We start from the raw sequence: 27522 nt of genomic DNA, 5'->3' as shown, positions 1-27522 counted from the left end.
CAATCAAAAATGATTAAAAAACAACAAGTTCAAATATCTGGGCATGATACGGAGTTTTATTTTTAAAACACATGAATTTCACCCTCTTTGCTTGGGTAGAGAAGCTGAAGTTGAATTTTCTCTCTACATCAAGTGCTATAAGAATTCATCTAATTTTAACCTTTGGAAAGACTCAGTTACATCTTCAGAAGATTCTCTGAGTCTCTTAAGTCTTCAGAATGTCATACTTGCACATGGGGCATGTCCTATGTGCTAAAAGCCAGGGGTCAATGCAAGCCTTATGGAAAAAATGTTTGCAAGTTAAAATGCGCACTACATCTTGGGGTTTGTATATGTCAAAACAAACAACACAGTTGTCTTCATTTGGATCTAGTTCCTTATCCCCTTCTTTGAGTACTCGCAGTTGAAGCTGACCAATAGCTTTCTTCACATCTGCCTTTATCAGTCTTCGTCTCCTGGTGGAAGAATTAGGCACTCTCGGTCTCCAGGCACAGTACAAGAAGAGGTAGGCAACTGTGGCAGCCAGGAAGGTAAACAAAGACATGACATAATGGCTCAGCCATGGCATGTGCATTCTCCCTACTTCAATTATGATCGTTACACAGACTCCTTTCTGAATTAAGTGCAAAAGTTCCATGCCTTTCAAGTTGCCTATCATCACTGCGACTATATTTTCTGTTCCCTGATGAGACATGGGAAATACTTTGTTGCCCGTACCTGGATAATTATAGATGATCACCCCATTTGCTCCCTTCTCTGCGGCCACATTGATCTTATGTGTAAAGGTACAGCCTCCCCGTTCAATGAGGGCCAGCCAAGAGTCTGTCTGCTCAGGCCTGCTGAAATTGGTCATAGGATTACAAGCGTTCTGATTCCATCCTTCAGGAAGTACCACCACACCAGACACCCTTTCCAGAGGAGAATGATTCCCGAACACTCCACTTTCTCCCAATTCTGATATAATCCGATTCCCCACCTGAAATGTTACATTTAGGTGGGCTGTCCAAATGGCTTTTCCTTTTGAGTCAGGAAGGCTAAGTAGTAGAAAGATGCTAAGCTTCAACAGTCCAGATGAAACAGAACTATGAGTTGAAGGAGAAATTGTAAGTAGGCTCATTTCCATTTGCCTACTAACTAACAAACATGAAAAACAAAACAACATCAATTGTAAAAGAAAGTAAAGAAGCTGACTTCAATTGCTGGCTGCAGAAAATTAAAGCGCATACATGGAAAAGGTCTACGTGGATCAAAGATGTCTTGCTCTGTCCAGCATTTTTATTTTTGGTAGTTTATCTTTCTTATAATGAGACAAAACAGCAAGAGTTGTTGTTAGTACAATGTGATTTCATAAAAATTATGACTTCCTAATGGGGAAATTGTGACATCAGAGGTAGTTAAGCCAATCCAAGAGTTTATATTAGTGCACTGAATACTGAAATCCTATTGGCTAAAAAGCTACTAAGCACTGACTCATGGTATGTAACAATTTGAATAAACTCTAAAAGCAAAAAATAAACAGAAAAGAATTTTTTTAAAGCCACGAGTTTCTTTCCTAGTAGTCAACAGATTGAAAGCATCACCTAACCACTTCATATGATTTGTTTTCCTATTCGGAAGGCAAAGATAGAAATCATTCATGAATTAGTGCATATACCTAGCGAGTCACCAGCTCTCTTGTAAGATTTCACGCTACCCAATTGCCATTCTGTTGAAAGTAGGAGCAAGTCATGCTAATCTTTTCAAACACTAAATGCTTATCCCAGACTTAACAATTCAACACAAGGAAAATGAAGCATTTTGCCCTGATATATTGCTATCTTACAAGGTAAATTCAACGTTGTTCACTGAAACAGCTACTGGGAACCCATTATGTAAAAGGCAAATGCTAAGCATGGGGCATATATTAGAGGAGAAAAACAGACATAACCTCATTCTTATGAAGTTTATTATCCAGTGAGAACAAATATTGAACAAACACCCTCATCATATGACTGCAAATCATGAAAAGGGCCATGAAGGAAAAGCACAGAATACCAAGAGAAAAAATAAATGTGAAAAGGGGCTGAACTTAGATTACAGAACCAGAGACACCTCTCAGAGAAAGTGGTATTTAGTCTCACACTTGAAAGACAAATCAGGATCATCCAAGCAAAAAATGGGGTAAGAAAATTTCAGGCAGAGGAAACAGCAGTTTCAAGACCCTAAGATGTCAAGAACATGAGTTTGGCTATATCAAACAGAGGGAGAGCTAAGGATGATGAGTGAGGAAAGACAAACAGAAATCAGAGCATTCAGGATCATAAATGTTGGGCTAAGTATTTTGGATTATGTTCCTAGTACAAGAAAAACACACCAGTGAGTTCCAAGTAGTGGGATGGGGTGCGGTATTGATTTAAACATGTTAAATATGTTCCCTCTTTTAAAAAGGTGCACTTTGATTGGTTAATGTGGAAAATGGATTGGAGGAGGGGAAAAATAAAGTGGTGAGATGAGCTTAAGTTAGAATAAAACAGTGGCTTGGACTCAAACTATTGGTAAAGATGTAAAGATCAAGCATTGTTTTAGAAGTTGAATTAACAGCCTTGGTAGTTGGGAGGATAGTAGTAGGTGTAGGAAAGGATGATCACAACTATCATGAATCACTAAATTACTGTATTGCTGCACACTACAGTATCTTCACTGCTTGAGAGATGCTTTAAAGTATGTTTGCATTTATTTTAAATCTTCACCTGAAGTCTGTTTCAGGGAGCCAATAAAATTGGCAACACTCACTCAAACATTTATTATCTACTATGTACAGGTCACAGTCTATGTACAGGGTCCCATGCAGAGCTCTGGGAACACAAAAAGTGGAGAAAGACACTATTTCTTAATTTGCAAAATGGACAGGAACATTTAAATCCTAGACATGTTGAGGGAATTAAGTAGTATCATTTGACAAAAGCATTTATTATACTATCTGGCCCATAATAATTTAGTTAGTATTTACTTTTAAAAGACTAAGGAGACTGAAGCATGCTACTAGGTTTGGTTGACCCAGTTACTCAAAAATCCCTGCTCTTTCCATGCTTTCATTCTGTTTCTTTAGTGTGTTGTTTGTCCTCTTATGTTGGCTTCCCTCGTGTTCCCTCGTGTTCCCTGTGTTCCCTGGTGGTTATTGTAGTTCCAGATATCATAAGCAAGCAACATTCAGAGCAGAAAGGGACTTTTGTTCTACCAAACCTCTTTCTAAAAACATAGAAAAAAAAATTTTTTTCCAGAAACCTACCTGACTCCTCTCAGCATCTCTTCGGCTAGAACTGCCTCACAAACTCACACTAAATGGAATCCCTGAAAACTGAAATGAAAACATCATGACTGGCTTAGGCTAAAAAATACTTATTCTGTTGTAGAGAATTCCTTTCCTGGCTGAGCATACAGTCAGAAGGAAAGTGAAGATAATAATTCTCTGCTACCTAGGGAAAAAGGTATGAACTGGAAGGTAAGTAGGGAAACAAAAATGGCAGCTGCAGGCTCTAAATTACTGAGGCTTACCCAAAGGAATAATGTTTTAATAAGCAACCACAACAAATGTGTAATACTCACTACACACAAGGTACTGGTATGAGCCACAGTGTATGTTAAAGAGGACATTTCAAGGCCCTTAAGAAGGGCATCATCTAGGTTAGGAGAAAAGACCTATGTACAAATTAGATGTAGATCTGTATCCTGTAACTCCTAGGTTCCAAATGAAAATTTCAAGAAGATTATAATATTCATTAGTTTAGGAGGAAAAAACTAGAACTACCGACCTCTATTCCTCTGCTATCCACTGACCTTTACTGTTGAGAATGTTAAAATTCCCAGAAATCTCTACTCTGACAGGAAAAATAACTAAATACATTCACAAAGCAATACAGAGATAGCAACTCTAAGATGCAGGGAATACTGAAGGAACATCAATAAATTATCTCCTAAGTCACAGTATCCAGGTCTATCATATTATGAGAGATCTCTAGGGAAAAACACAAAACACACTTAATTTGCATTTGAGCTTGAAAGGACAATTGTATAGATTTTGGGGAAGGAATTAAATATATCATAATGAGATCTGCGGGAAACAGAATACTGACTGTTAGTGGTTTACTGAGAACAACAAAAAAGCAAATAATGCTAACAAATATTTTTTGGAAGCAGAATATTTCTCAATAAAATTTTACTTTAAAATTTATTATCTTTGATTACAAATTGGTAAATTCTCACGAACATTGATGTAGTAATTTCTCCCAAAATAAGTTAATCACTGCCCCCACATATTCTCTCAGACATAGATGCAACAATTCCAGGAAAAAACAAATTCCTTTTTTTTAATACAAATACACTTCTCCCTCTTAGTATTTATGAATCCATAGACTACAGTAAATTTAAAGATAAAATAGCCTCTGAATTAACTCTACAGTCACATAAAATAATCAGGCAGGTGCATTTGACTGACAAAGGTGGGAGTAAAAACATGGGAATATAGGAGCATGGTAAGAGGCCTGTTAACGTGGCAGCAAGTACAAATGAATCAGAGTGTTTAAACTATATTCCAACCAAGAGATAATATCTGCTTGAGGAAGGTGATGGGGGATAGGAGAAGAGAAAGTCGATCAGATCAGGTATCATCAGAAAGCTCTTAACTGAGGTCTAGATCCTTAGAGGTCCAGCAGCTCATGGAGAGATTCACACAGGCAGAGGCAGCAGTTACGGAGTGTGGGGTCTCACAAAGCCTGAGTTTCAAGGCGGAAACCTCCCTAACAGGGAGCTGAGGCAAAGAGTAGGTAGAACTAGAGACAAGTCTAGATGATAACTGAACCCAGAAGCTTTTAGGTTTCTGAATATTTCCCCTGCCTAGGTGTGGACTCTGCTACCAGGCCAAGGTGGGTCTGAATTTAGGATTCAGGAAAGGCAGTTCAGCTGCCAAGATAGGAAGGAAGAATGGGAATGGGTTCCAGGTAGGCCATTATGTAGACAGAAAATCATGAAATTTACTCAAGATCTTCACTTACTATTATTTATGTCATCCAGTATAATAAATTTTATAATTATTTAAAACTCTCGAAATTAAGTATATTAGGGGTAACAAAACAGCCATAAGAGAGAGAGTACATTTTAAATCACTGTCTCACTGACCATGATTTCTTAGCTACATAAACCAGGATTATTATTCCTATCCTTTCACCGAGGTACCTTAGGAAACGCTGGGACCTATGAGGAAAATTTAACTTGTGTAAGAATTTCTAACCTCCAGTGAAGCCTTTTGGTGTTAAAGAAAGGAAATATGTAACAGTGCCTGGCTCAAAAGTGTCTGAATGGAAGCTCAACATGGTCAGGTTTATGACACTTGGAGGAATACTTTCTACTGCTTTAATTCTGGCCTTCATAATCATTCCCATTGTCTAGAATTTTACAATAGCATCTTATCTAATCTCCCCACCCCAGCTGGTCTTTATTTTCAGTGCCTGAGGAAGCAACACCTCTGGATCTTTGGAACTTCCTATGGAAGGAGTATCTTTTGCTCCTCATGGTGGGCACAGAATCACATTTGATGGCTCATATGCTAAGAATGACAAGGAGAGGGCAGAGAAACCTGCAGCCTTAGGGTGGGGGCTGCCCACACCAGAGAGGCCAACCATTTGAGACCTCAGAGTTGGGGCTTTGAGCCATGTCCTATCAGTCCACATCCTCAACCTCTGGGAAGGGAGGAGAGCTGCAGATTGAGCTCAACTATGTGGATACTGATTCTGTCAATCATGCCCACGTACTGCGACTTCATACAAACTTGGGACACTTGAAGTCCCAGTGAGCTTCCATGATCGAGAAAATACATTTCTGTTATGAAAAGACATGGAAGCTTGAGTTTGAGAACCTCTCAGTCCTCACCCAATGCATCTCTGGGCTTTTTATCTGTACTCTTTTACTATAATAAATCTATAATCATAAGTATGGCACTTTAAGCGAGCTCTGGGGGTCATTCTAGCAAATTATCAAATCCGCAGGGCTGGTGGAAAGCCCAAAATCTGTAGGTACTTGGTCAGAAGTACAGGTAGCCTGGGTTGTCAAACTTGTAATCTTCTAGAAGACTGCCTATAACCTGCAGAGCCTGGCCTAACTCTGGGTTGTCAGAGTCAGAATTGGATTAAGTTACTGCATTCCAGTTGCTATGGAAATTTTTGCTACACTACACACTTGCGTAAGAGGTTCTACACTCCATGAGGCCTTTATGGTCCTAAAGAAAGGGAATACTCATTGATGTTTCAAAGCACCTAACCAAGTGCCTGGATCAAAAGGATTGGCTTGAATGCATGCTTAACATGGTCAGGTTTATCACACTTGGATGAATACTTTCCAGTGCTTTGGTTCTGGTCTTCGTAATAATTCCTGTAGTGTCTAGAATTTCACAATAGTATTTTATCTCATCTCCCCACCCCAGTTTTGCTCTCCTCAAATTCATTCTGTTGCCACATCAACCTACAGAAAAAATTAATGAATTTTACACTTGCATTCCTGGTTACTTACAACCTTACATAGCTCCCTCTATATAAATGTTAACACCCAAGCTCCTAGGAATGGAATATAAACTTCTCCAGTCTGGTTGTCTTTTCACCAATCCAGCCTTATTTTCTACTATTATCAGTCCTGAAATGTGTGCTTCTTTAATTTAAAGAGCATGTGGTTTCCTGCACTCCCATTCTAGCAGTCAGTACATACGAACTAACAAAGACTTTGTCCCTTCTACAAAATTGTTCCTATGGTACAATGATTGCAAAATGATCCCATCTACTTCCCTCCCTTTATCTATGCACCCTTGCAATGTGATTTAGCAGTTCCTTCCAAAAAGAAGTGGAATTTATTTCCACATCTCTTGAATCTAGATGACTTGGTGACCTACATTGGCCAACAGACTACAGAAGAAGTGATGGTGTGCCAATTCCAAGCCTAAGTCTCAGTTACCTTGCATTCTTCCCTCACTCACTTGGAGTCCTGCCACTACCAAGTGAACAAGGCTTGCCTGACAGAGGATGAAGGAACTACTTGGGGGACAGCCCAGCTATCCTACAGATTGGCAACCTGCAAACATGTGAGACAGCCCAGTAAAAGTAGGTAAGAGCTGCCTACAGCACACAAAGGTAACCACAGACACAAAAGTGAGTCTAGTCAGGCCCTGAAGAACTATTCAGCTGATCCACAGATACCTGAATAATATCACTTAAAACCCACTGGGTTTTAGGGTGTTTTATCATGCAAGAGCAGCTGATAAAGGCCCCTCAACAAAACTACTTTCTCCATTATTCTCCCTGAGGGGTGGGATTAAATCACTCATTTTTTTAAATACCCAGTTTCTAGCACAGTATTTGGCACATCATATGTTCTCAATGAATGCTGATTAAATTAACAATGTCATTATTCTCTATAATCTAACCTGTAATATTCCTCATGAAATAATGTACCTACTTAGTTTTGTTTTCATAAGGGTGATCATTTCATAAGATTATAGAACAGTTAGTGAGTGCATTGTTGAGACCAACCTTTACTTCTTCTAGAGATTTAATACATATACAATTTAATTTATTAAAGCCATACCAGAATGGAAAGATAAAAGAGCATTTGTAACATGACTAAATGTCTTTAAATTTTAATGGGTATAAATCAAACTTCATAAATTATACTTGCTTCTGCATTCTGAATTCAAGACAAAGTCTATACAAATGAACATTAAATTGAAAAAAAAATTCTTCCTTTTATTTAATCTACTAAGTTTAAAGATAGAATGGTAATCAACAGAGTAGAAACTCATTACTACCGGCCTGTGAAGAAACAGAAAAATCCCACTATAGCCTTTCCATTTCAATATAAGAGGGACAGAATGAGGAGCTACACATCCTTAAGCGAACACAAGATCATGGACAGTACTTGGTGGTATCATTATCTTTGTTTGAGCCTAGAATTAAATATATTTTAATATTGAACCTGACCATTTAGACTGCATTTATGTTTGAAGTAAGAGTGGGCAACATATTCAAAAAAGAATAAAGAAAAAATATATACATACAAAATCCTCTGAATAATCCAAGAACTTGTTTACTTCTCTTAACATGCTATTCTGCTCTTGTAAGAGCCGAGGATAAGGATAAAACGGATGTGGAAGCCACTTTCAGAGCCTTGTCATTTCAAAATTGCACTAAAACCTAAATCGATCTTAGATCTTCCTAAGCCACAAGCAGTCACTGAAGGTATGCATGTGCTTTGTCTTCCTAAGGCCAGTCCCATGGATCTCGGTGAACACAGTGAGCAGTTAGAAGTAACAGGTCAGAGGAGATTAAGGAGATTTACCCACCTATATCCCTTAACTTTTTCCAATTCACAGATCACAAAAACCTTTCTCATTTATTAGGTAGCTTAATACCTCCTGGAAGTTTGCAGAGAAGGAAAGCATGAATAGGTAGTCATCACAATAGCCGAAACAGTGCACTGAAGCATCCAACTTTGTGACAGACCTGCTATGAAATCCAGGATCTGCACCCCACTAGCTGTGTAAGGTTAACCATCCAGTGTCAGTTTTCTCATCTGGAAGAAAAGGGAGTAATAATGCCTAGCTCTCACAGCCAGGGTAGTATTAGATGACATATCTGTAAATCACCACACTTACTGCTAGTGTGGTAGATGTTCAATAAATGAGCCTTCCCTTCACTTCCCAACTCTGTAAAGCTTCTATCTTCCATTTTCCACCTATTAAAATTGTTCTTGTCCTTTAAGACTAATTTCAAGATCCCTTTCATAGTGTCCCCAACCAAAACAACTTGGTTTTCTGACATGTAATTTTTGCTCTTATTTAACAGTCATTTAATTTTGCCTTCCATTATATATAGTTAGATACTTAATATGCTTGTCTATATATTTCACAGTTTTGAAGGTCTTGTGAGGTAAGGTTTCGTCTTACTCATTTTTTTTTAATCCTACTTCTTCCCTCTTGCCCTATCTAGCAGAATAAACTTGCTTCAGGTTCCCTATAAATGTCTGGATTTTCCATATACTTCTTCTCCAAATTATTAAGATACATCAGAAGCTTTGCAACCTCTACTTTATAGAGATCTCATTTTTTAAAAAATAGAATAGGCAATGATTTGTCAAGTCTTCCCTCAGCTAAGAATTAATTTGACAACAGTTGTCCAGAAAAAGGCTTATTTAATATTACAGGATCAGAGGCCATCTGTCTACATTCTCTCTCCAAAAGTCAAGAACAAATTCCATCTTCATCTCTGTATCTGATAAATGGAATACTATGCAGTCATCAAGTCATAACTATTTCTAATATATAAGCAAGCTACACTGGTCTATAAATCCTTATTTAAATTATCTTCAATATATTAAATTATATATAATATATATATATAAGCCCAACATGCTCATTATCAAGAGAAAATATTAGAATAATTATGTAAACTTCAATATGCCAAAGAAAGACCTAGCCTTGTATCAGCACTAATGATTAAAACAGAACGTTATGATGGAAACCAACCTTCTCTCCAAACTCAAATGTCTTCTATTCCCACTCCAAATCCCATAGTCCCCTGAAACCTTCCAGAAAAGTATAGATGGTGAAGCAATATACCTTGCCTCAAGCTGGGGCAATAATTCATACATACAACTTTGCATCCTAAGGCACCACTGTCCCTTTTATATTTCATACAATATCTTAAATATGCCCATACGGCCCATCCATTTACACTCAAAGCTTCGATTCAGACTCCAATGGTACCATTAAATTTGATATTTAAAAACTAATCTTTGCTTTATATTATTTTTCATGTGCAGTTAGTCTTCTTAGTTTTACCAGGAATAGGAAAGTTAAATTTCACAGATTTAACTCATTCTGAAGCCAAACTGCCTAGATTTGAGTCATGTATCTACCATTTACTAGCTCTGCAACCTTGGGCAGGTTGCTTAATATTCCTATATTCTTCAGTTTCCCTACCTGTAAAACACAGTTTCTTAGGGTTGTTATGAGGATCAAATGTACAATGTACAGCATTTAAGGTATTTACACCAGTGCCTGCCTCAGACACAGACTAATAAGCAACAGCCAACAATACCATCATTATCTTTATTATCTTTAAATCAGAGTCTTACTCCCTTATTTTACCAGATAAGATTGACACCAAGATCTTTAAGGAACTTTCTTAATCTCATAATTCTAAGGAAGTTTCTGTTGAGGCAGAAGATTTGGGATCACTTTTCCACATATCAACATTCAATCTTGAAGACTAGTGATCTATTACATACATATCTGCTTGTTAACAACTCCAGATGGACAGCTAAAATGTGATTGCCCGTTAGGGACAAAATAAAGGATGCATATACACACACAGTTACAAAGCTTGCTTATTATGAATTTTATAGTGATTGTTCCTGAGTATATTCTAAAATCAAACCAACGATCTTTTTCATTCTCCTACATCCACAGACTTCCCATAAAAAGAAGCAAGAGTAAAACAAAGAAAAGCTTTGGAATGATAATTTTCAACATGTTAAAGAGCCTTATTTCACCAACTAATTGTTATATTATCAATCCATGTCAAACTGCAAAAAGAAGATTCATGTCATTAAAGACTCAACATTTAATTCGAATTTTAGGGAATAGGGATGCTATGGTTAGGTCAGAAAGAAAAAGTGTATAATTCACATATATAACTTTTGAGCCAAGACCCAGAGGTAAGTGACTCTTGTTCTAGTTGGTTATCTATTTAATTTAAAAGATTCTGCCAATAGAGATTATGAATGTGGGAAAACTAAATCAATGATTGATGTTCCATAAAAATCAAGAGAAAAAGTGATATGGTTATTCCAAAAATATACACAGACATGTGAGTCTCTTTATCTAAAAGTATATAAACTGGATACAGTATTCACTGTTTCTAACCTCTCCCCAAATGCTGAATCGCTTCCATTAAAAAATTTAAATTAGCTTGATTTTTTGCATCTCCTTTACATACTCCTGAGTTTGAAATTCTTTAATAACTTTCGTCTTTCTTCTAATACTTTACTCTCATCTATTATTTAATAACATCAAATAAGTAGTGGGGCAATAGGTGAAATAACTGTAGAAAGAATCCCTGGTAGACTGGTGGTTTGATGGGTTGAGCCCTCCACCACAGGTTTTACCCTTGGGAAGACGGTTGCTGCAAAGGAGAGGCTAGGCCTCCCTATGGTTGTGCCTAAGAGCCTCCTCCCGAATGCCTCTTTGTTGCTCAGATGTGGCCCTGTCTCTCTAGCTAAGCCAACTTGAAAGGTGAAATCACTGCCCTCCCCCCTACGTGGGATCAGACACCCAGGGGAGTGAATCTCCCTGGCAACGTGGAATATGACTCCCGGGGAGGAATGTAGACCTGGCATCGTGGGACGGAGAACATCTTCTTGACGAAAAGGGGGATGTGAAAGGAAATGAAATAAGCTTCAGTGGCAGAGAGATTCCAAAACGAGCCGAGAGGTCACTCTGGTGGGCACTCTTACGCACACTTTAGACAACCCTTTTTAGGTTCTAAAGAATTGGGGTAGCTGGTGGTGGATACCTGAAACTATCAAACTACAACCCAGAACCCATGAATCTGGAAGACAGTTGTATAAAAATGTAGCTTATGAGGAGTGACAATGGGATTGGGAAAGCCATAAGGACCACACTCCACTTTGTCTAGTTTATGGATGGATGAGTAGAAAAATAGGGGAAGGAAACAAACAGACAAAGGTACCCAGTGTTCTTTTTTACTTCAATTGCTCTTTTTCACTCTAATTATTATTCTTGTTATTTTTGTGTGTGTGCTAATGAAGGTATCAGGGATTGATTTGGGTGATGAATGTACCACTATGTAATGGTACTGTAAACAATCGAAAGTACGATTTGTTTTGTATGACTGCGTGGTATGTGAATATATCTCAATAAAATGAAGATTAAAAAAAAAAAAAAAGAATCCCTGGTAAACTGCCGAAGCTGAGCTACCCCAAATTTGCTTTTTTATGTTTATATCTCAACAAAGGCACATATTTGCAAGTTGGTTTACTAAGTGTGAGGCACAGATTAAGTGCAAACTAGAACAAAGCCCAGCACCACACACAGGAATAAATCTATTTACATTCAAGGTGATTAGTATAGTGTTCTTATAAACTGTACTAGCTAATATTTCAACTATATTAATAATATAGTAATGTTTTTGATTGTTTTTAATAACAGTAACTTCTGCTATAGCTATTAATTATAGCAATAATATCAGATTCAATTTCAATCTTTACCACAAGCTTGGTACTTAGCACTTTATGTATTTTCTCATTTAATTTTCACAAGGCAATGTGGTAGATATTATTAGAATCTCCATTTTATAAAAAAACTGAAGCGAGAAAGTAATTTGTTAAACATCATACAGTTGGTTAAGTGGCTGAACCAGATTTTGAACACAATGTCTATCTGAATATCTCGTAGCCAATTTCCTTTGTTCACTTTAACTAGGTCCATATAATCCTCTCCGTAACTGGACAAGAAGCAAACTTTTCAATGCTGAGTTAATTCTCTTTATGGTGGTGTGGGGTAGGATTTAAAACCCTTGACTGAATACAGGAGTTGCACTGTTGCAGTTTTCCAGCTATGATTCCATCTGTAATATTTGGAGCACTGTTCATTCTGACAAGTACAAACATATCTATTTTATTCTTCAGCTCCATCAAAAAACTTAGAGATTAATTATAGAAGAATCAACCAATTTCTATTGCCAATTTCTAACAAGTCATTGCTGTTTAACAGAAGTATAGATTCTTATATGTTTAGCTTTTATCCAGAAAACTTGCCAAAATTGTATTAGTATTAATAGTTTATCTAAAGATCCTCTTGAAATTGTTTAGGTAGAAAACCATACCATCTGCAAATATGGATAGCTTATCCTTTCCTTTACAACCTGAATGGGTTCCCCCCCCCTCATTACACTGGCCTCTATTACACATTGAATAATAGGGGTGATGGCAGTAACCTTTTCTTATTCCTGCTTTTCTTCAGAAGATATCCAAATCCTTACCTTGAACTTTTTGTAAATTTTTGAGGGATATTAAAAAAATTCCTTTCTAGTGATAGTTTGATGAGTTTTTATTCTGTATAGATGTTGAATTTTACTGAATGCCTTTTTTTGCCTACATTAAGATAATAACATGTTTTTTCTCTTTAATCTTTTAATGAGGTAGATTATATAAACTGATTTTCTAATACTGAATCATTCACAGACTCATGGGATAAACCATACTTCATTATGATGTATATCGGAGAAGTGCTAAAATTTTATTAGAGATATCTGCATCTATATAAAAGACTGGTTTTCAGTTTTCTATTCCTATATTTTCCTGATTTGTTTGTGCTCAGACATATGAGCATCATTAAACACACCTTTCCTCTTTTTCTAATTTCTGAAACAATTATAAATTAGTTCTTTCTTTTTTGAAGATTTGATAAAACACACTATAGTAGAGAGCAGTCATGATCTCTTTGCGACTTCTCATCCTGTTGAAAGATCCCAGAAATCCTCAAAGCAAAAAAAGAAAAAAACAAATTGCACAATGAAGCCCCATTACAAAAAGTACAATGCAAGAGACCAGAAAGTTTCATCAGTAATGAAGAAGTTGGGGAAAAGAAAAAAACTGAACTCTGACCAACACTTAAATCTTAGTGAAAGTATCAATAAAAGTGGGTGAAGATAATGAGGTGGGGTTCAGAGAGATATTTGTGTGTTTTATTTATTGTCAGTGCTCCAGATGTCAGGATTTTGTCATATTTTTATGATAATCAGAATATTTTCTCTTATTCTCTAAAGAAAAAAACAGCATAATAAATCAGGTGACTACCAACTTATCCTTATTGTATTACAAAAGCAATATGTGAAATGTATATTAATCCTTGTAAAACTGCTTTATATTTTGTCAGCAGAGATGAGTGTTTTCATAAAAAGATATTTTTTGGAGGAAAAAAAAAAAACACACACTATAAAACTATTTGACCCTAGACTCTTTGCGTAGAGGAGACTTGATTATCACTTAAATATCTTAATTACAACAGTTCATTCATGATTTCTATTTCTTCTTGAGTTGTTTGTTTTACAACAAAAGTATCCATTGTACTTAAGTTTCCAAACATACTGGTTTATTGTACAATGAATTTTTATATATTTTTAATTTTTTTCACTCTTTTATATTCTTAGTTGTGTTTATTTGTGCCTTTTTTCTCATCAGTCTTAGTAGCATTTGCCTCATATAAGCAGATTTTCATTTTATTTCTTTACTACTTTTTAATTTGCTATTTCATTAATTTTTATTTTTATCACATTCTCTTCTGTCCACTTCTCATAGGTTTAGTCTATAAGGCTATTACTTGCAGAATTAAATATCCAGACTCACACAGCATCACGTCAGTTATCCCAGATAAAATTACACCCAGCAAAGATCAAAGCAGAGATGCAGAGAGTCAGAAATAGAAATATAAAAGGGTAGACAGAAAAACAAAAACTTGCTTTTGGCCTTGCCAAGATGCTAGTCAATCTATGCCAATTATCCTGTATCTATGTCCTTTGAACCTAAATACTCCCACCATGGGGCTACCTTTAGCACTAAGAAGTTATCACATCTGGGTGGTAGTGGCACTCCTTCTATGTACATAGTCTCCTCTTCGTGAATGGCATGTGAGACACTGCTTCCTTCCTTGCAATGGTGACTACCCTTGCTCTTAGGTTTTATTTGTGGTTTTTGATCCCTTTTATCATATGTAAAAAGAGGCTCCTTCTCCTCTGAGAAAGGTCTGTAGTGTCTAGTCCTGCCTTTGAAGAAAGAGCTGCTTTTCTGTGGACAAAGTCAGCTGTACTCATCTGCTATAGTAAAAATTATCTGTGGCATAAGGCAGAAAATTTCTCATACAATCCACAGCAGAAAAAAAGCAAAGCGCAAAACTATAAAAATCAAGTACACTGAAAAACTCAAAAGTAAAACCCAACATGGTCTGCTCTTAGTAAGGTACTATCAGAGCTTATAGCCATTTATCCTCACTTTAACAGAAACATTAATCATTATATTTGGCTTGCTGCCCTAGATTTTACTAAAGATCCATAATCTTCTATTCACAATCCTATACATAAAGCTTTTTAAAAAAATTTATCGTAAATTTGCAGCAAACTCCTTGAGGGCAAAACCAGATCTGAACCAATATGAGCCTATTTGTAGGTTATTTATTCATTCAATGTGACTATTCATACATGTTGCTATATAAATATTTGTTTTATGACCAGAACCTGCCATTTGTGGGGTATTACCTAATATATGGCATTTAATACACTATTACTTTCCTAAAATCTGAAAATGTTGGAGTTCCGACACAACTTGACAACCTTACTCCTGTACTCCTTATCCTCAATGTTCTGGCTAACACACCCCAATATGCAGAGCACCCCACAAAGGGGCAGTCCACCCTTCACATGGCAGCCCAGCCCCCTCTCCCACCAGCACTTCTAAAACTGTAGGCAAATCCTATCTACACTTTCAATTCCCAGAGAAAACTCCCTTATAAAGCTTACAGCCCAGAAAAGCCAGGGTAAAGGGGCTTCAAGGAGGCAGCGACCTCCAAAGAGAAAGGTAGTCATGCCTGGTTTCTCCTTCCAGTTTCATCTGCCAGACAAATCACTGGTGGAGTGCGTCAAAGGTAGAAAGGGCTCAGGGGCATGGATTGTTCTAATGTGGTGGGCATTTGTCCATAACAGGAAATATTTTTGGTTGTCAAAACTAGTGGAATGATACTGGAATCTAGAAGATGGAAGCCAGAGATGCTGCTAAATGTCCAACAACGCACAGGACAGCACCCCTCCTCAGCCCACCCCTGCCCCCTAAACAAAGAATCATCCGGCCCAGATATCAATGATGCCTCAGTTGATAAACCCAGTAGTTTTAATGGCTGTTCCTCCATGGCTGTGAATTACGGTTAATTCTATATATACATGCTTGGCTGTTAGCTCCAATCCAATTATTTGTGTCTATAACTCCTAATATACTACTGTTCAGTTGATTTGGATACTTGTCATTAATTTCATAACCACCTTTACATAATATTTTTACATAATATTTTATTCCTTAAACCATTTGTTCAGTATATTAACCCAACCAAAAAACTGCTATGGTGCTTTAAATACTTGTAAAAAGTAGGACTGAGGGCTAATTTTAAATTTAAATTTTTAAAAAAGAAAGTTTCTTATTTAAGTCATATTCTGGTGTTTGGATTTGTTACAATGAGCATGTACTAGTTTTATAATAAAAGTAAAGACAAACAGGAAATACTCCTTAGTATATCCTCCCTCAACTCTGCCTCTAATTAACTGTAGCTTTTAACAATATCCCTTAACCACTCAGGGCCTTGGTCTCTGCATCTAGAAGGTTGGGTTGATAGGTGGCAGATCGCAGGACAAGCTTACATAATCTCTAAAGTAGCTTTCCAGTTCTAAAACTGTTTGTTATAAATTCTCTCTACATACCAAAGATTATTTTAAAGTTCCAAATGTTGACAATTTCTGTTGCATGTGATGTGAAGTACAGCTAATCTTTAATGTACCATCAAAACTCCCACTTAAGGTGACTTTATAATGAACTAAATGCAAAACAACAGCTCTTTTTGGTGTGTATGTAATCTTCTCTAATGTATCTATTCTGTACACTTAAGCTTTTGAATTCAGGGGATACTGATCCTCCAGCTTATTTTCAACATATTTGGCATTCTCTCTCATATTTTTTTATCATTTTGAGTTAATTTCTCAAATAGGTGTTTCAGAAACCAATTAAGAAGTTTTTTTCTCTTCTCAATTTGGTTCCACCAAACAAGCAAAGATGACAGATAATTAGTAACCATGCCTGAACAGTCTGGCAACCTCAAAAATGTGTAAATTGAGGGTGGGAAGACATAAAAAACAGACTATAAATAATTCTTGTTAAGTGTTTTTTTAACCTTGAACAAATAAAAACATTAAATGGATAGGATTATGTAGAAAAATTTACAAAAACTGTAAGGCACACTGGCATTAAAAAATGAAAACATTTTTCACAGTGAATATTGGCTACAAATGACTTGCAAATGTTAAGATTTCCTACCTGGAAGTTCCTTTGGAACTGAAAAGGTTACAAACAACTTTCACATTTAAAGGAAATAGTAAAAATAAAGCAGCTTCAAGATTAGGAAGAACGAATAACACTCTACTGTAGAAAATCTTCTTATAAAACAGTTAAGTAACAAATCTTTTCATCCCTTCCATCTTTAAATTAACGTCATCTAAATTTTAGACTCCACCTTGGGGAACGCATAATCATTTTTCCCATTATAGTAAAATTACCAGGCAAAAAATATGGAAATACTACTTAATCATCTTAGCACAATAGCAGTATACCCTACATTCTTTACATAAAAATATTAATATTTTAGAGTTTACTAAGGTTGAAATGTTATATATGTAGTTTATTTGATGGTCATTATACAATTCAACCACTGCATCTTAATCTGACTACAAAGAACTTAACACTTTTTTATTATAGCCCTAAATATATGGAAATCTTTTAACATGGAAAAAATCAGGGGAATGAACAGAGATTAAGAAGATGAGAGAGGAAGAATAAAATAGGAGAAGGCAGAAGGAGGGAGAGAAATGGGGGAAGATGGAGGGAGATGAGGAGGAAGGAGGGAGGTTAGGGCAAGTTATCTAGGGATGTGACCCCTGAGCTCAGTCCTAAAGAGGAGCCATAGTTCTCTGAGGAGATAAAGGTGGCCAGAGCCTTCAAAAGAGGGGACATAATAATGAAAAGAAAGCTGCAGGTGGCATATTTAGGTAAGCACAGTTTTTTTTCCATTGCTAAACAGTCAAGTATGTATGAGTTTAGTGAAATGAAGATATAAAAGTTGGCAGGGAACTGTAATCAGAGCATAACAACACAGCACTTAAAGGAAGGAAGAACAAAACCCTGAGAAGCAGAGAAGCTGAAGCACTGACTACTGATCATCTCTGGAAGGCCACTGTGCATGGGCCGTGGACCCAGCTGTCCACTGATTTGGGATGATAGTAAAAGAAACAGTGAAATGACCTGTTTCTCAGTCAGAAAGAATCTTCCCAACCATCTTTGATCATGGTGGATGCCATATTACTTTCTCGTCCAACCCCACTTTTGTACTGCTACTGCTGCATTTATGATAATAACCACTTGCCACTTATTGTTTCATTAATAAAACATGCACGGACTGTCATTCTATGTCATTACAAGTGTTGTAATTTTGAAGAAGTAAAATTATGTTAATTATATGGAATTGACCCCCTTTGCACTTGCTCATAAGCATAGGCAGGCCATGGTCTGCAGATGTGCATGAGAGACCACAGCCTCTGAGTCACCTTGGTGGGCCTGGGGACCAGCCTTCCTGATGCAGGGGGCTCTGTAAGGAGGAGATGAAGCTGGAAGTCCCCACACACAGCCTCTTCTCTCTGCTCCTTAGCTCACCCAGTCTATTTCCTCTGACTACCCTTCTGCAAAGGAAAGTTGGATGTGGGTTGGGGGCTAGTTCACATCACACCTACTAACTATAGTGCATCACTAGGGCATATAATGAGAACAATTTAGAAAATAAAGATAGGCTGGGCAGAGAGGGAAAGCAAAGGATGGTCTCATTTTTTTTTTTTTTTTGTCACAACATTCATGGCACAGAGACTAAGAATATTTAATGCCTTCATTCTTGAAGGATCCTTCATATCGATCTACAATCATCACTGGTTTAACACCTATCTATGCTACACCATCAGATGGTCATACAATTTTACAAGAAAAGTGGAAGCTAAGCTAGAATGGGAATTAAATTCCTCTATGTCATATAGGCATTTTTAGAACAGAGAACTCAGTAGTCAAGCTAAAATCTCAGCACTATTAAGGAATTAAACGTATTCCAAGGTGATTGGAAAAAAATCATAGAAGTAGAAAATCATAACTTACTGTTTCATCAAAATATTGCAGAAATTAAAGGCCATTGGGGGAAGAAAATTTACCTCCTGCAACCATTTGTTGTAATTAAAAAAATAAAAGCACATAAAACCTTCAGAAGAAAAAAGGACATGCTCAAAAAGGAAAAAGTTCTTGCAATCAGAGGCTGCCAACTACTAAAATAACATTTTCTAAACATTCTCCTTCAATTAAACATCTGTGTCTCCTCCTAATTTTGGAATACTGGGACTACCCCAATTGCACGTAATCAGTGGGCAATCAAATGGTGCTGAGTGGAAATAAAACAAATACAACTATCAGACTGGAAGTGTCATTATGGATTATTCGAGAGTAAACTGTTTTAAAGACAATAAATGCATACCATAGTGAAAACATAATAACATCATTAAATTAAATAACACTGTTAGTTATAATTTCTAAATCTGATTTGAGGGGACGTCTAACATTTGAAAACAAAGTTAAAAACACATAAAAATATTATAAATGTATTAAAATGAATATTCTTAAACATATCTTAACAGTAAATAAACTCCAAGGTATTATAAGGTCTATAAGATGACACTTCTTAGTAGAATATACATGAAGAACTTTGGGGGTCATCGAGCACACATCTTAAAAATAATTCACCTTCTAGGATGATCCTAAAAGTGAACTGCCCAGAGTCTAAGTGATAACTAGATGTTAAGATCACTGCCTACACATAAAACTACTCATGAGAGATATCAAATAGAATTCATTATTATTGTTATGAATGCTATTAAGTTTATCCATGTAAAGCTTTCCTTTTTGGTAGGTCAAAAATGGTCAAACATTGGCATTTTCATATGGGTCAACCTAAAAGTTACCATTTGAAACTTATTGTGTGCCAGCTACTGTGGCAAATTTACATGCTTAATCTTACTTAATTTGTAAGCTTCATCAGAGAACCACATAATATCAAAGTCTATGTGAAATAATATTTCCATTTTGAGATAGGGAGCCAACAAAATCAATCTTGTACTGTTGGAAAGTAACTCAAATTCTTGTGAACATAAATTTTGCTATAAAAATCCTTGCTCTTTCAGCAGCCAATGAAATGAAGATTACTTAAGTTTCTCTGGGAATTGTTTGGCAAAGGATCTGCTAGTTGGTCAAGATACAATGCTATGGCTTCCATTTATTCTAGAGGTTAGAGAAATGAGTACAACAAATTGCGCTAGGAAGGTGCGATCCTACAGAATAGCAGACTGCTGAATGAGCACATCAACAGTTTGTCCTAACTTAGATGCATTTATGCATAATTACACCTACATCCAACAATATGGAGTCCTCTTCCACCTCCAAAGCATTAAAAAGCTCTACTGTACTTCATATGTTTGTGTCTGTGTGTTATATTTATAAATGGTTTACCACAGAGAAAGGGAAATGACGTTTTAAGTCTTTGTGAAAGAAACAGGCTGTAAAGGAAACAGTAATTTCAAAAATAAAAACACCACAAAGAAAGGACAAAGAATTTATGACATACTGACAGTAGTTATTCCTGAATGGTGGCATTCTAAATGATCAACCTTATGCTTTTCTGTGTTTTCCAAGTATTTTAAACCGAGACTAAATTACTTGCTATTAAAAGTAATCTTAAAAGATCGAAATCACACTTTTTAAGACATTAAAGCTACTAAACATTTTAATAAAATTTTTTAACCCCTCATATTCAAACATGGTTGCAGAAAAAATGTATAATATATATGTTTCCTTTCAAGAATCATTAAACTGTAACAGGCAAAACATCTGCTCGTATCTCAGGGGCTACCTGGTTCTTCACATACTTATTATACCTCTTGAAAGGAATAAGATACTGAGACAGCAGGATAGAGAGTGAGAGGTAGGAAAGCACAGGAGTTAAAAGCCTGAGCTCTGAAGTCAGACGGCTTATGTTTGGATTTGCCACTTACTGGCTACATGATCCTGAGCAAGTCACTTAATTTTTAAGTGCCTAAATTTCTTCATATGTGAAATTGGGATAATAATAAGATTCATCCCATGGAGTTTTGAGAAAAGTAAATGGAAATCATTTAAGTCAGGGCCTGCCACACAGCAAGCAGTACACAAGTGGTTTATTATAAATAAGATTACATTGTTATTATAAGAAAAATTAGCTCTATATGCAACATCAGCAGTACACAAGTGGTTTATTATAAATAAGATTACATTGTTATTATAAGAAAAATTAGCTCTATATGCAACATCAACTCTAACTTGATGCAGCTGAGGAATTTATCATAAAATGTCTCTACTTTGAATTCTTAGGGTCAGCAGCCAAATGGAAAAAGCATGGACTTTTGTGTCTGAGAGATGTGAACGAGGCACATGAACAGGGGAGAGAGTGTGTGAGCTGGGAGGGGGAGAAGGAAGGAGCCACCTGCTCAGACTCACATGCCGGGAAATGGGTGCTCCTGTAGTAGGCAGAAGAGCTCTCTAAGGCTCTACAAGGAGGGCTGTGCGGTAAGGGGGCAGGGGCCAACAGAGGGGCCAGCAGAGTCAAGCCTTCTAGGTTTGCTCAACACACCTCCACCTTAAAAGAGGCCTGTGGCCTCAGTCAGTACCCCACTCCAGGATGGCAAAGCGGGCCGGGGCAATTTTAAGAAATAACTGTTTATACATCTGCTTCTCACAGAAACCTGTGGGCTCTTTGAGTGCAGGGACTTTGCCTTATTCATCTTTATATTTCCAGGATATGATACAGAACCTGACCAGGCACTTAGATACATGTCCACCGAATTAATAAATTAAACTGCTTGCTTAACTTCGTATCTATTACATATTCAGTACTGCATAAGTCACAGAAGCCTGCCCTGAAAGAGCTTATAATTACTAGAATGCAGTCCACATGACAATTTAAATTAAATGTTGAACTGTGTAAAGCAATAGTAGACACTTTTGGGGAAGCAATGCTTCAGGTAATAATAACAGCAACTTGCATTTAGTACAGGCAAGGTGCTTAGCAACTGAAATGCATAAACTGGTTTAATCATCAACAATCCTGGGAAACTGGCACATTATTATCTCTGTTTTAAAGATTAAGAAACTGAAGTATACAGAAAGGTTAAGTAATTTTTAGGAGTCACATAGCTGAGAGATGTTAAAACTGGAATTGCAACCCAGATAGAAACAAAAGGTGCATTTTTGCCCTCTATTTTTGTTTACCTCTGCTTAAACCTATTTTCTTCCTGGTGAAGGCTTCACAGGTCTTCTAAGTCAGACATTCCTAACTATTTTGCAGCATGAATCTTTTCGCATTCTGGTGAAGCCTATGAATCCCTTTTCAAGATAATGCTTTTAAATGCAAAAAGCAAAAACAAATCCATAGGATTACAAAGGAAAACAGTTATATTGAAATACGGTTATAAAATACGTTTAAAAATAAATTTGTGCTACAGTCGTTTATGAGCTTCTTTAATAACTCATTAAATAGCAAGATGTAATGAGGGGTTTGAAAGTACCATAATTCCAGTGTAGTTCAGGAACATAAACAATATTTTGAGATAGCTTTAATAAATGCAATGTGATATGAAAGTATATGTATTCCCATTGGTGATTAAGTCACAGGTACTGCCAGTCATACTGCGGTTTGTTTGTGGCCCACATTCTTCATGTAAGTGAATGCAATTTCAATGAGAAGTCAGTGAAAATAAAGATGTAATATTTGTCCATCTGAGTTCACAAACTCTCTGAATTCTATGCAGATTAAGAACCCCAGCAGTAAAAGGCAACTCATCAGTTTCTCTCTGAAACCTTCTCTTTTTCTCTTCTAGCATGCACCGCAGTCCTCCCTCAGCCATGGCTGGGAACATGCTTTAACCCTTACCAGAATACCCAGTCATTGACAGCAAGATGTTAGAACCCATGCAAACTGAGTGGCACCTGAAGATTAATGGAATAAATGCACAGGAATAGGATATTATCCCCTTGGCCCCTAAAATAAATAGGCATTTCCTAAATAGCTTGAAATTGTTTTCAATTAGGTATCTGTTTTAGCTTCCTAGGCTGCTCTAGCAAATACCATGCAATAGATTGGCTTAAAGAATGGGAATTTATTTGCTCACAGTTTTGAGGCTAAAAGCAAGTTCAAATCAAGGCATCATCAAGGCGATGCTTTCTCCCTAAAGAATGTGGCATTCTGAGGCTGGCTGCTGGTGATCCTTGGCCTTAGCCTGTCAAATGACAAGGCACATGGTGGCTTCTCCTGGTCTCACCCTTCTTTTCCGGTTTCGTGGAAGTTCAGCTTCTGGCTGCTCCCTGTGGGTTTCTCTGCCTGTGTCTGAATTTCATTTCACTTGTAAAGGACTCCAGTAAGAGGATTAAGACCATCCTGTGCCACACCTGAACTGAAGTAACCTCATCAAAAGTCCTACTTACCACAGGTTCACATCTACAGAAAAGGATTACATTTAAGAACATGCTTTTTTTTTCTTTCTGAGGCACATACAGCTCCACCAGAATATCTTTCTTCAAGACACCAAATCTTTTTAACTCACCAGGCTTAACCACTTTTAAATAAATCCCCCATCACAAACCAGGATTCAAATGCAAAAGGATACTCCTCCCAATATCCTTATGAAGACATTTTCTAATTATTCTCTAGAAGTAATTTCAGTGGCAAAAATAAAATTTTTTTTTAATTGAAAAGTGTTAAATGGTAGGGGTGATGTCTTTAGTGTGTTTATGTGGTACCAAATGAAAACAGGCCTTTCAATAACTATTTTAAATGACAATCAATGTAAAGGTAATTAAATTATATAAGCGAATTCAATAATGTAATAGAAAAACAGATGACCAATTACTATCCTAGCTGGTCACAGTCTTAAATAATTTATTTGTTTAATGCTTTATGCTTTCTAACAGCTTTTTCTACTTATTTTTATGACGATGGGAGAGAAAAGACTGAAATATTCCAAGGTGAGACAGAACCCACTGCAATGTCTGCTAACAAGGGTACATATGTTTCCTCTCAAGATCTTAGCCCCGAAGCCAAAGAAAAGAGAGAAAGTTTAAAAAACAGAAGATTAATGATAAAAGGAAACTGAGCAAATCTGACAGAAAATGAACGAGGAAAGTGGCATGTAAGCAAGCACAACATTTCATGACTCTTTCAAGATCATAAAAAGAGTTAGGGAAATGGGATTGTTTACCCCTGAAATCTTTAAGAAATGAAAAACGATCAAGATAATGAAGAAAAATTTCAACTCTAAATTTAGGATGAACTTTCTGGTACAAAAAGTATCCACATAAGGTATAGCTTGCCTAATGAGGTAGATAACAAACTACAGATGTTCAAGGAAAGGCTACCTAACCTAAAGCTGAAGACAATTAATTTAAGGTAAAATAAATGAACTAAAAAACTTCTTAAGGACTAAAACATTTAAAGTTAAACGGCACCTCCCTGATTAATGAAGTAGCAATCTTATAAATGTAATCTGTGACCACATGGGCTTTCCAAGACCTCAGAAAGCTGCAGGCAGTGCTACTGCTCGGAAATCCTCTAAGCACTAACTTGGCTTTTTCCCTTAGGGGGGATATGGCAATGCTGATGCTGAATTTAACCAAGAGTGTTTGGTAGTCTAATACATATAAACATTCCCTTAGAAATAAAGATTATAAACAGATATTATCTGTGTAGACCCTTTCTGAATTGTGGTGTCAGGCCTAAGTATAAAAAGACTATGACACAGAAGAAAAATAGGCATCTCAGCTCTGTCAAGGTCCTTACCCTCAAGCTGTGATAACCCTAAACTGAGCGCTCCTTGGTTGGGTCTGGAACTAGAGAATGCTACACTGAGGTAAGGCAGCTGGTTCTGCTCTGTGTGGCTACCTGGCTTCGGTTACATGTCCTTAGCGTTGGTCAAATAAATCAGGAACTGGCACTAGGTCTACTCACTGCCAGCCTTCCTATAAAGATGTAATATCCATTTATAAGAATGCAGAAGCAGAAGGAAAGAGAAGATTAAGCACTAACAGCTCGAGATCTAGTCCTGCCCTCTGCCACAAGTTGCTGAGTAGGCTTGAAAAAGTTACAACCTCAGTTTCTTCAGAAAACAAGTAAAGAAAGAGGAGGAAAATTCTCAAACAAGACAATTTCCTCAACTATCACCATGTAAAAAAATTCTACAACCTATGGATTACCCAGTATTCTTAACAAATGGTGATGTCAAGAATACAGGTGGTTCTACAAAATTCACGGACAAGGAGTATAAACAAGTTACTCTAAATAGAAATAGGAACCCCAGATATGAAAACACATTTTCCAGATTCTTATAAGTATACTTAATTTAAAATGTCATTCTTAGCATATAAGAAAATACGATGTGAACTAAAACGGCTAATAGCAAAAATAACAAATACCATGTGATCTGCAGAGCACAGTGTAAATTTAAACCTCATTTCTCATTACTGGTTACTGGATTTCAGCTACGAATTGTTGACCTTTTTGCTCTCCACCTACCACAGGCTGCCAATCTTGGTTTACTTAGCAAGCATCAATTCACTGTGAAAAAACAGGCCTTTCCATGACATTATTTCAAACTTTAAAAGAGATCTGGCAGGCCAAACAGCTTTTGGAATAAAAAAAGTATCTTTCTATTCCAAAATAAAATGATACCAAGAAATATTCATCAAAATATTTAAATGGAGATCTTCTCAGCCCTTCATCATCTAGCATACACAAGACTAAGTAACACTCACATTGTATCTTACCAATTCTAAAAAAGAAAGGTAATTAAATAAAGCAAAAAAAAGTGCCATAAAGGGCTCTTGATTTTCATAAACCAATCTTAAGTAACTGCACTTAATTTTTAAAATAAATATTAAGATTTGGGGTATATGGAGAGAAAGATAACTATTTACTGTTGGTAGGGAAGTAGAATGATGCAGCCCCTTTAGAGGGCAGTGTGGTGGATCCACAGGAACTTAAATATAGTGTTGCCATACCACCCTGCAACCCCGTTATTTGGTACATACTTAGAAGAACTGAAAGCAGGAACAAGAACAGGCATTTGCACACTGGTGTTTATGGTGGCAATATTCATGATTTGCAATGGATGGAGGTGGCCAGAGAACATCGATGGGTGAACGGAAGGGTGAACAGTGGTGTATGCATACAACAGAGTATTGAGCAGCTGCAAGGAATGAAATTGTGAGGCATGCAACTAGGTGAATGAAACTTGAGGACATTATATTGAGTGAAATAAGCCAGAAACGAAAGGACAAATATTGTAGGGTCTCACTAATATAAAATTACTATAATGAGCAAATGCTGAGAATTCAAGGGCATAGGTTATCAGGGGATGGAACATGGGCAGAGATTAGGCAATCGACAATGCAGAAGTACAGAATGATCAATAAAGCTTATTACAAAGGTTCCCATATTATAAGCTCTTAACAGCAGTTGTATCTATTCTGAGTTTAACTGTTATTTTTTTTTTTTTTTTTTTTAATCATCATTTTATTGAGATATATTCACATACCACGCAGTCATACAAAACAAATTGTAGTTTCGATTGTTTACAGTACCATTACATAGTTGTACATTCATCACCTAAATCAATCCCTGACACCTTCATTAGCACACACACAAAAATAACAAGAATAATAATTAGAGTGAAAAAGAGCAATTGAAGTAAAAAAGAACACTGGGTACCTTTGTCTGTTTGTTTCCTTCCCCTACTTTTCTACACATCCATCCATAAACTAGACAAAGTGGTGTTTGGTCCTTATGGCTTTCCCAATCCCATTGTCACCCCTCATAAGCTACATTTTTATACAACTGTCTTCGAGATTCATGGGTTCTGGGTTGTAGTTTGATAGTTTCAGGTATCCACCACCAGCTACCCCAATTCTTTAGAACCTAAAAAGGGTTGTCTAAAGTGTGCATAAGAGTGCCCACCAGAGTGACCTCTCGGCTCCTTTTGGAATCTCTCTGCCACTGAAGCTTATTTCATTTCCTTTCACATCCCCCTTTTGGTCAAGAAGATGTTCTCCGTCCCACGGTGCCAGGTCTACATTCCTCCCTGGGAGTCATATTCCACGTTGCCAGGGAGATTCACTTCCCTGGGTGTCTGATCCCACGTAGGGGGGAGGGCAGTGATTTCACCTTTCAAGTTGGCTTAGCCAGAGAGAGAGGGCCACATCTGAGCAACAAAGAGGCATTCAGGAGGAGACTCTTAGGCACAAATACAGGGAGGCCTAGCCTCTCCTTTGCAGCAACCGTCTTCCCAAGGGTAAAACTTATGGTAGAGGGCTCAACCCATCAAACCACCAGTCCCCCATGTCTGTGGTCATGTTAGCAACCATGGAGGTGGGGTAGGCGAATACCCCTGCATTCTCCACAGGCTCCTCAAGGGGGCACTACATCTTTTTTTTTTTTTTTTTTTTTTTTTAACTTTCCCTTCTTTTTTCAAATCACCTGTATGAAAAAAAAAGTTAAAAAGAAAACAA

General features: G+C 36.8%; 2 protein-coding genes across 9 annotated transcripts in view; both read right to left on the bottom strand.

Annotated features, from left to right (window-relative positions):
- Positions 1-27522, bottom strand: part of CADPS2 (calcium dependent secretion activator 2) — a 647872-nt gene that overhangs the window by 445706 nt on the left and 174644 nt on the right. The window lies entirely within an intron of this gene.
- Positions 145-1132, bottom strand: RNF148 (ring finger protein 148). Its single transcript, XM_037836279.1, has one exon. It carries the CDS (start codon positions 1121-1123, stop codon positions 206-208), a length of 918 nt encoding a protein of 305 aa, XP_037692207.1. The 5' UTR covers positions 1124-1132; the 3' UTR covers positions 145-205.

Source organism: Choloepus didactylus, chromosome 5 (assembly GCF_015220235.1).
Source record: "Choloepus didactylus isolate mChoDid1 chromosome 5, mChoDid1.pri, whole genome shotgun sequence".
Lineage (NCBI taxonomy): Eukaryota > Metazoa > Chordata > Mammalia > Pilosa > Megalonychidae > Choloepus > Choloepus didactylus.
The sequence above is the reverse complement of the archived record's forward strand: the minus strand, read 5'-3'. Positions and strand labels throughout refer to the sequence as shown.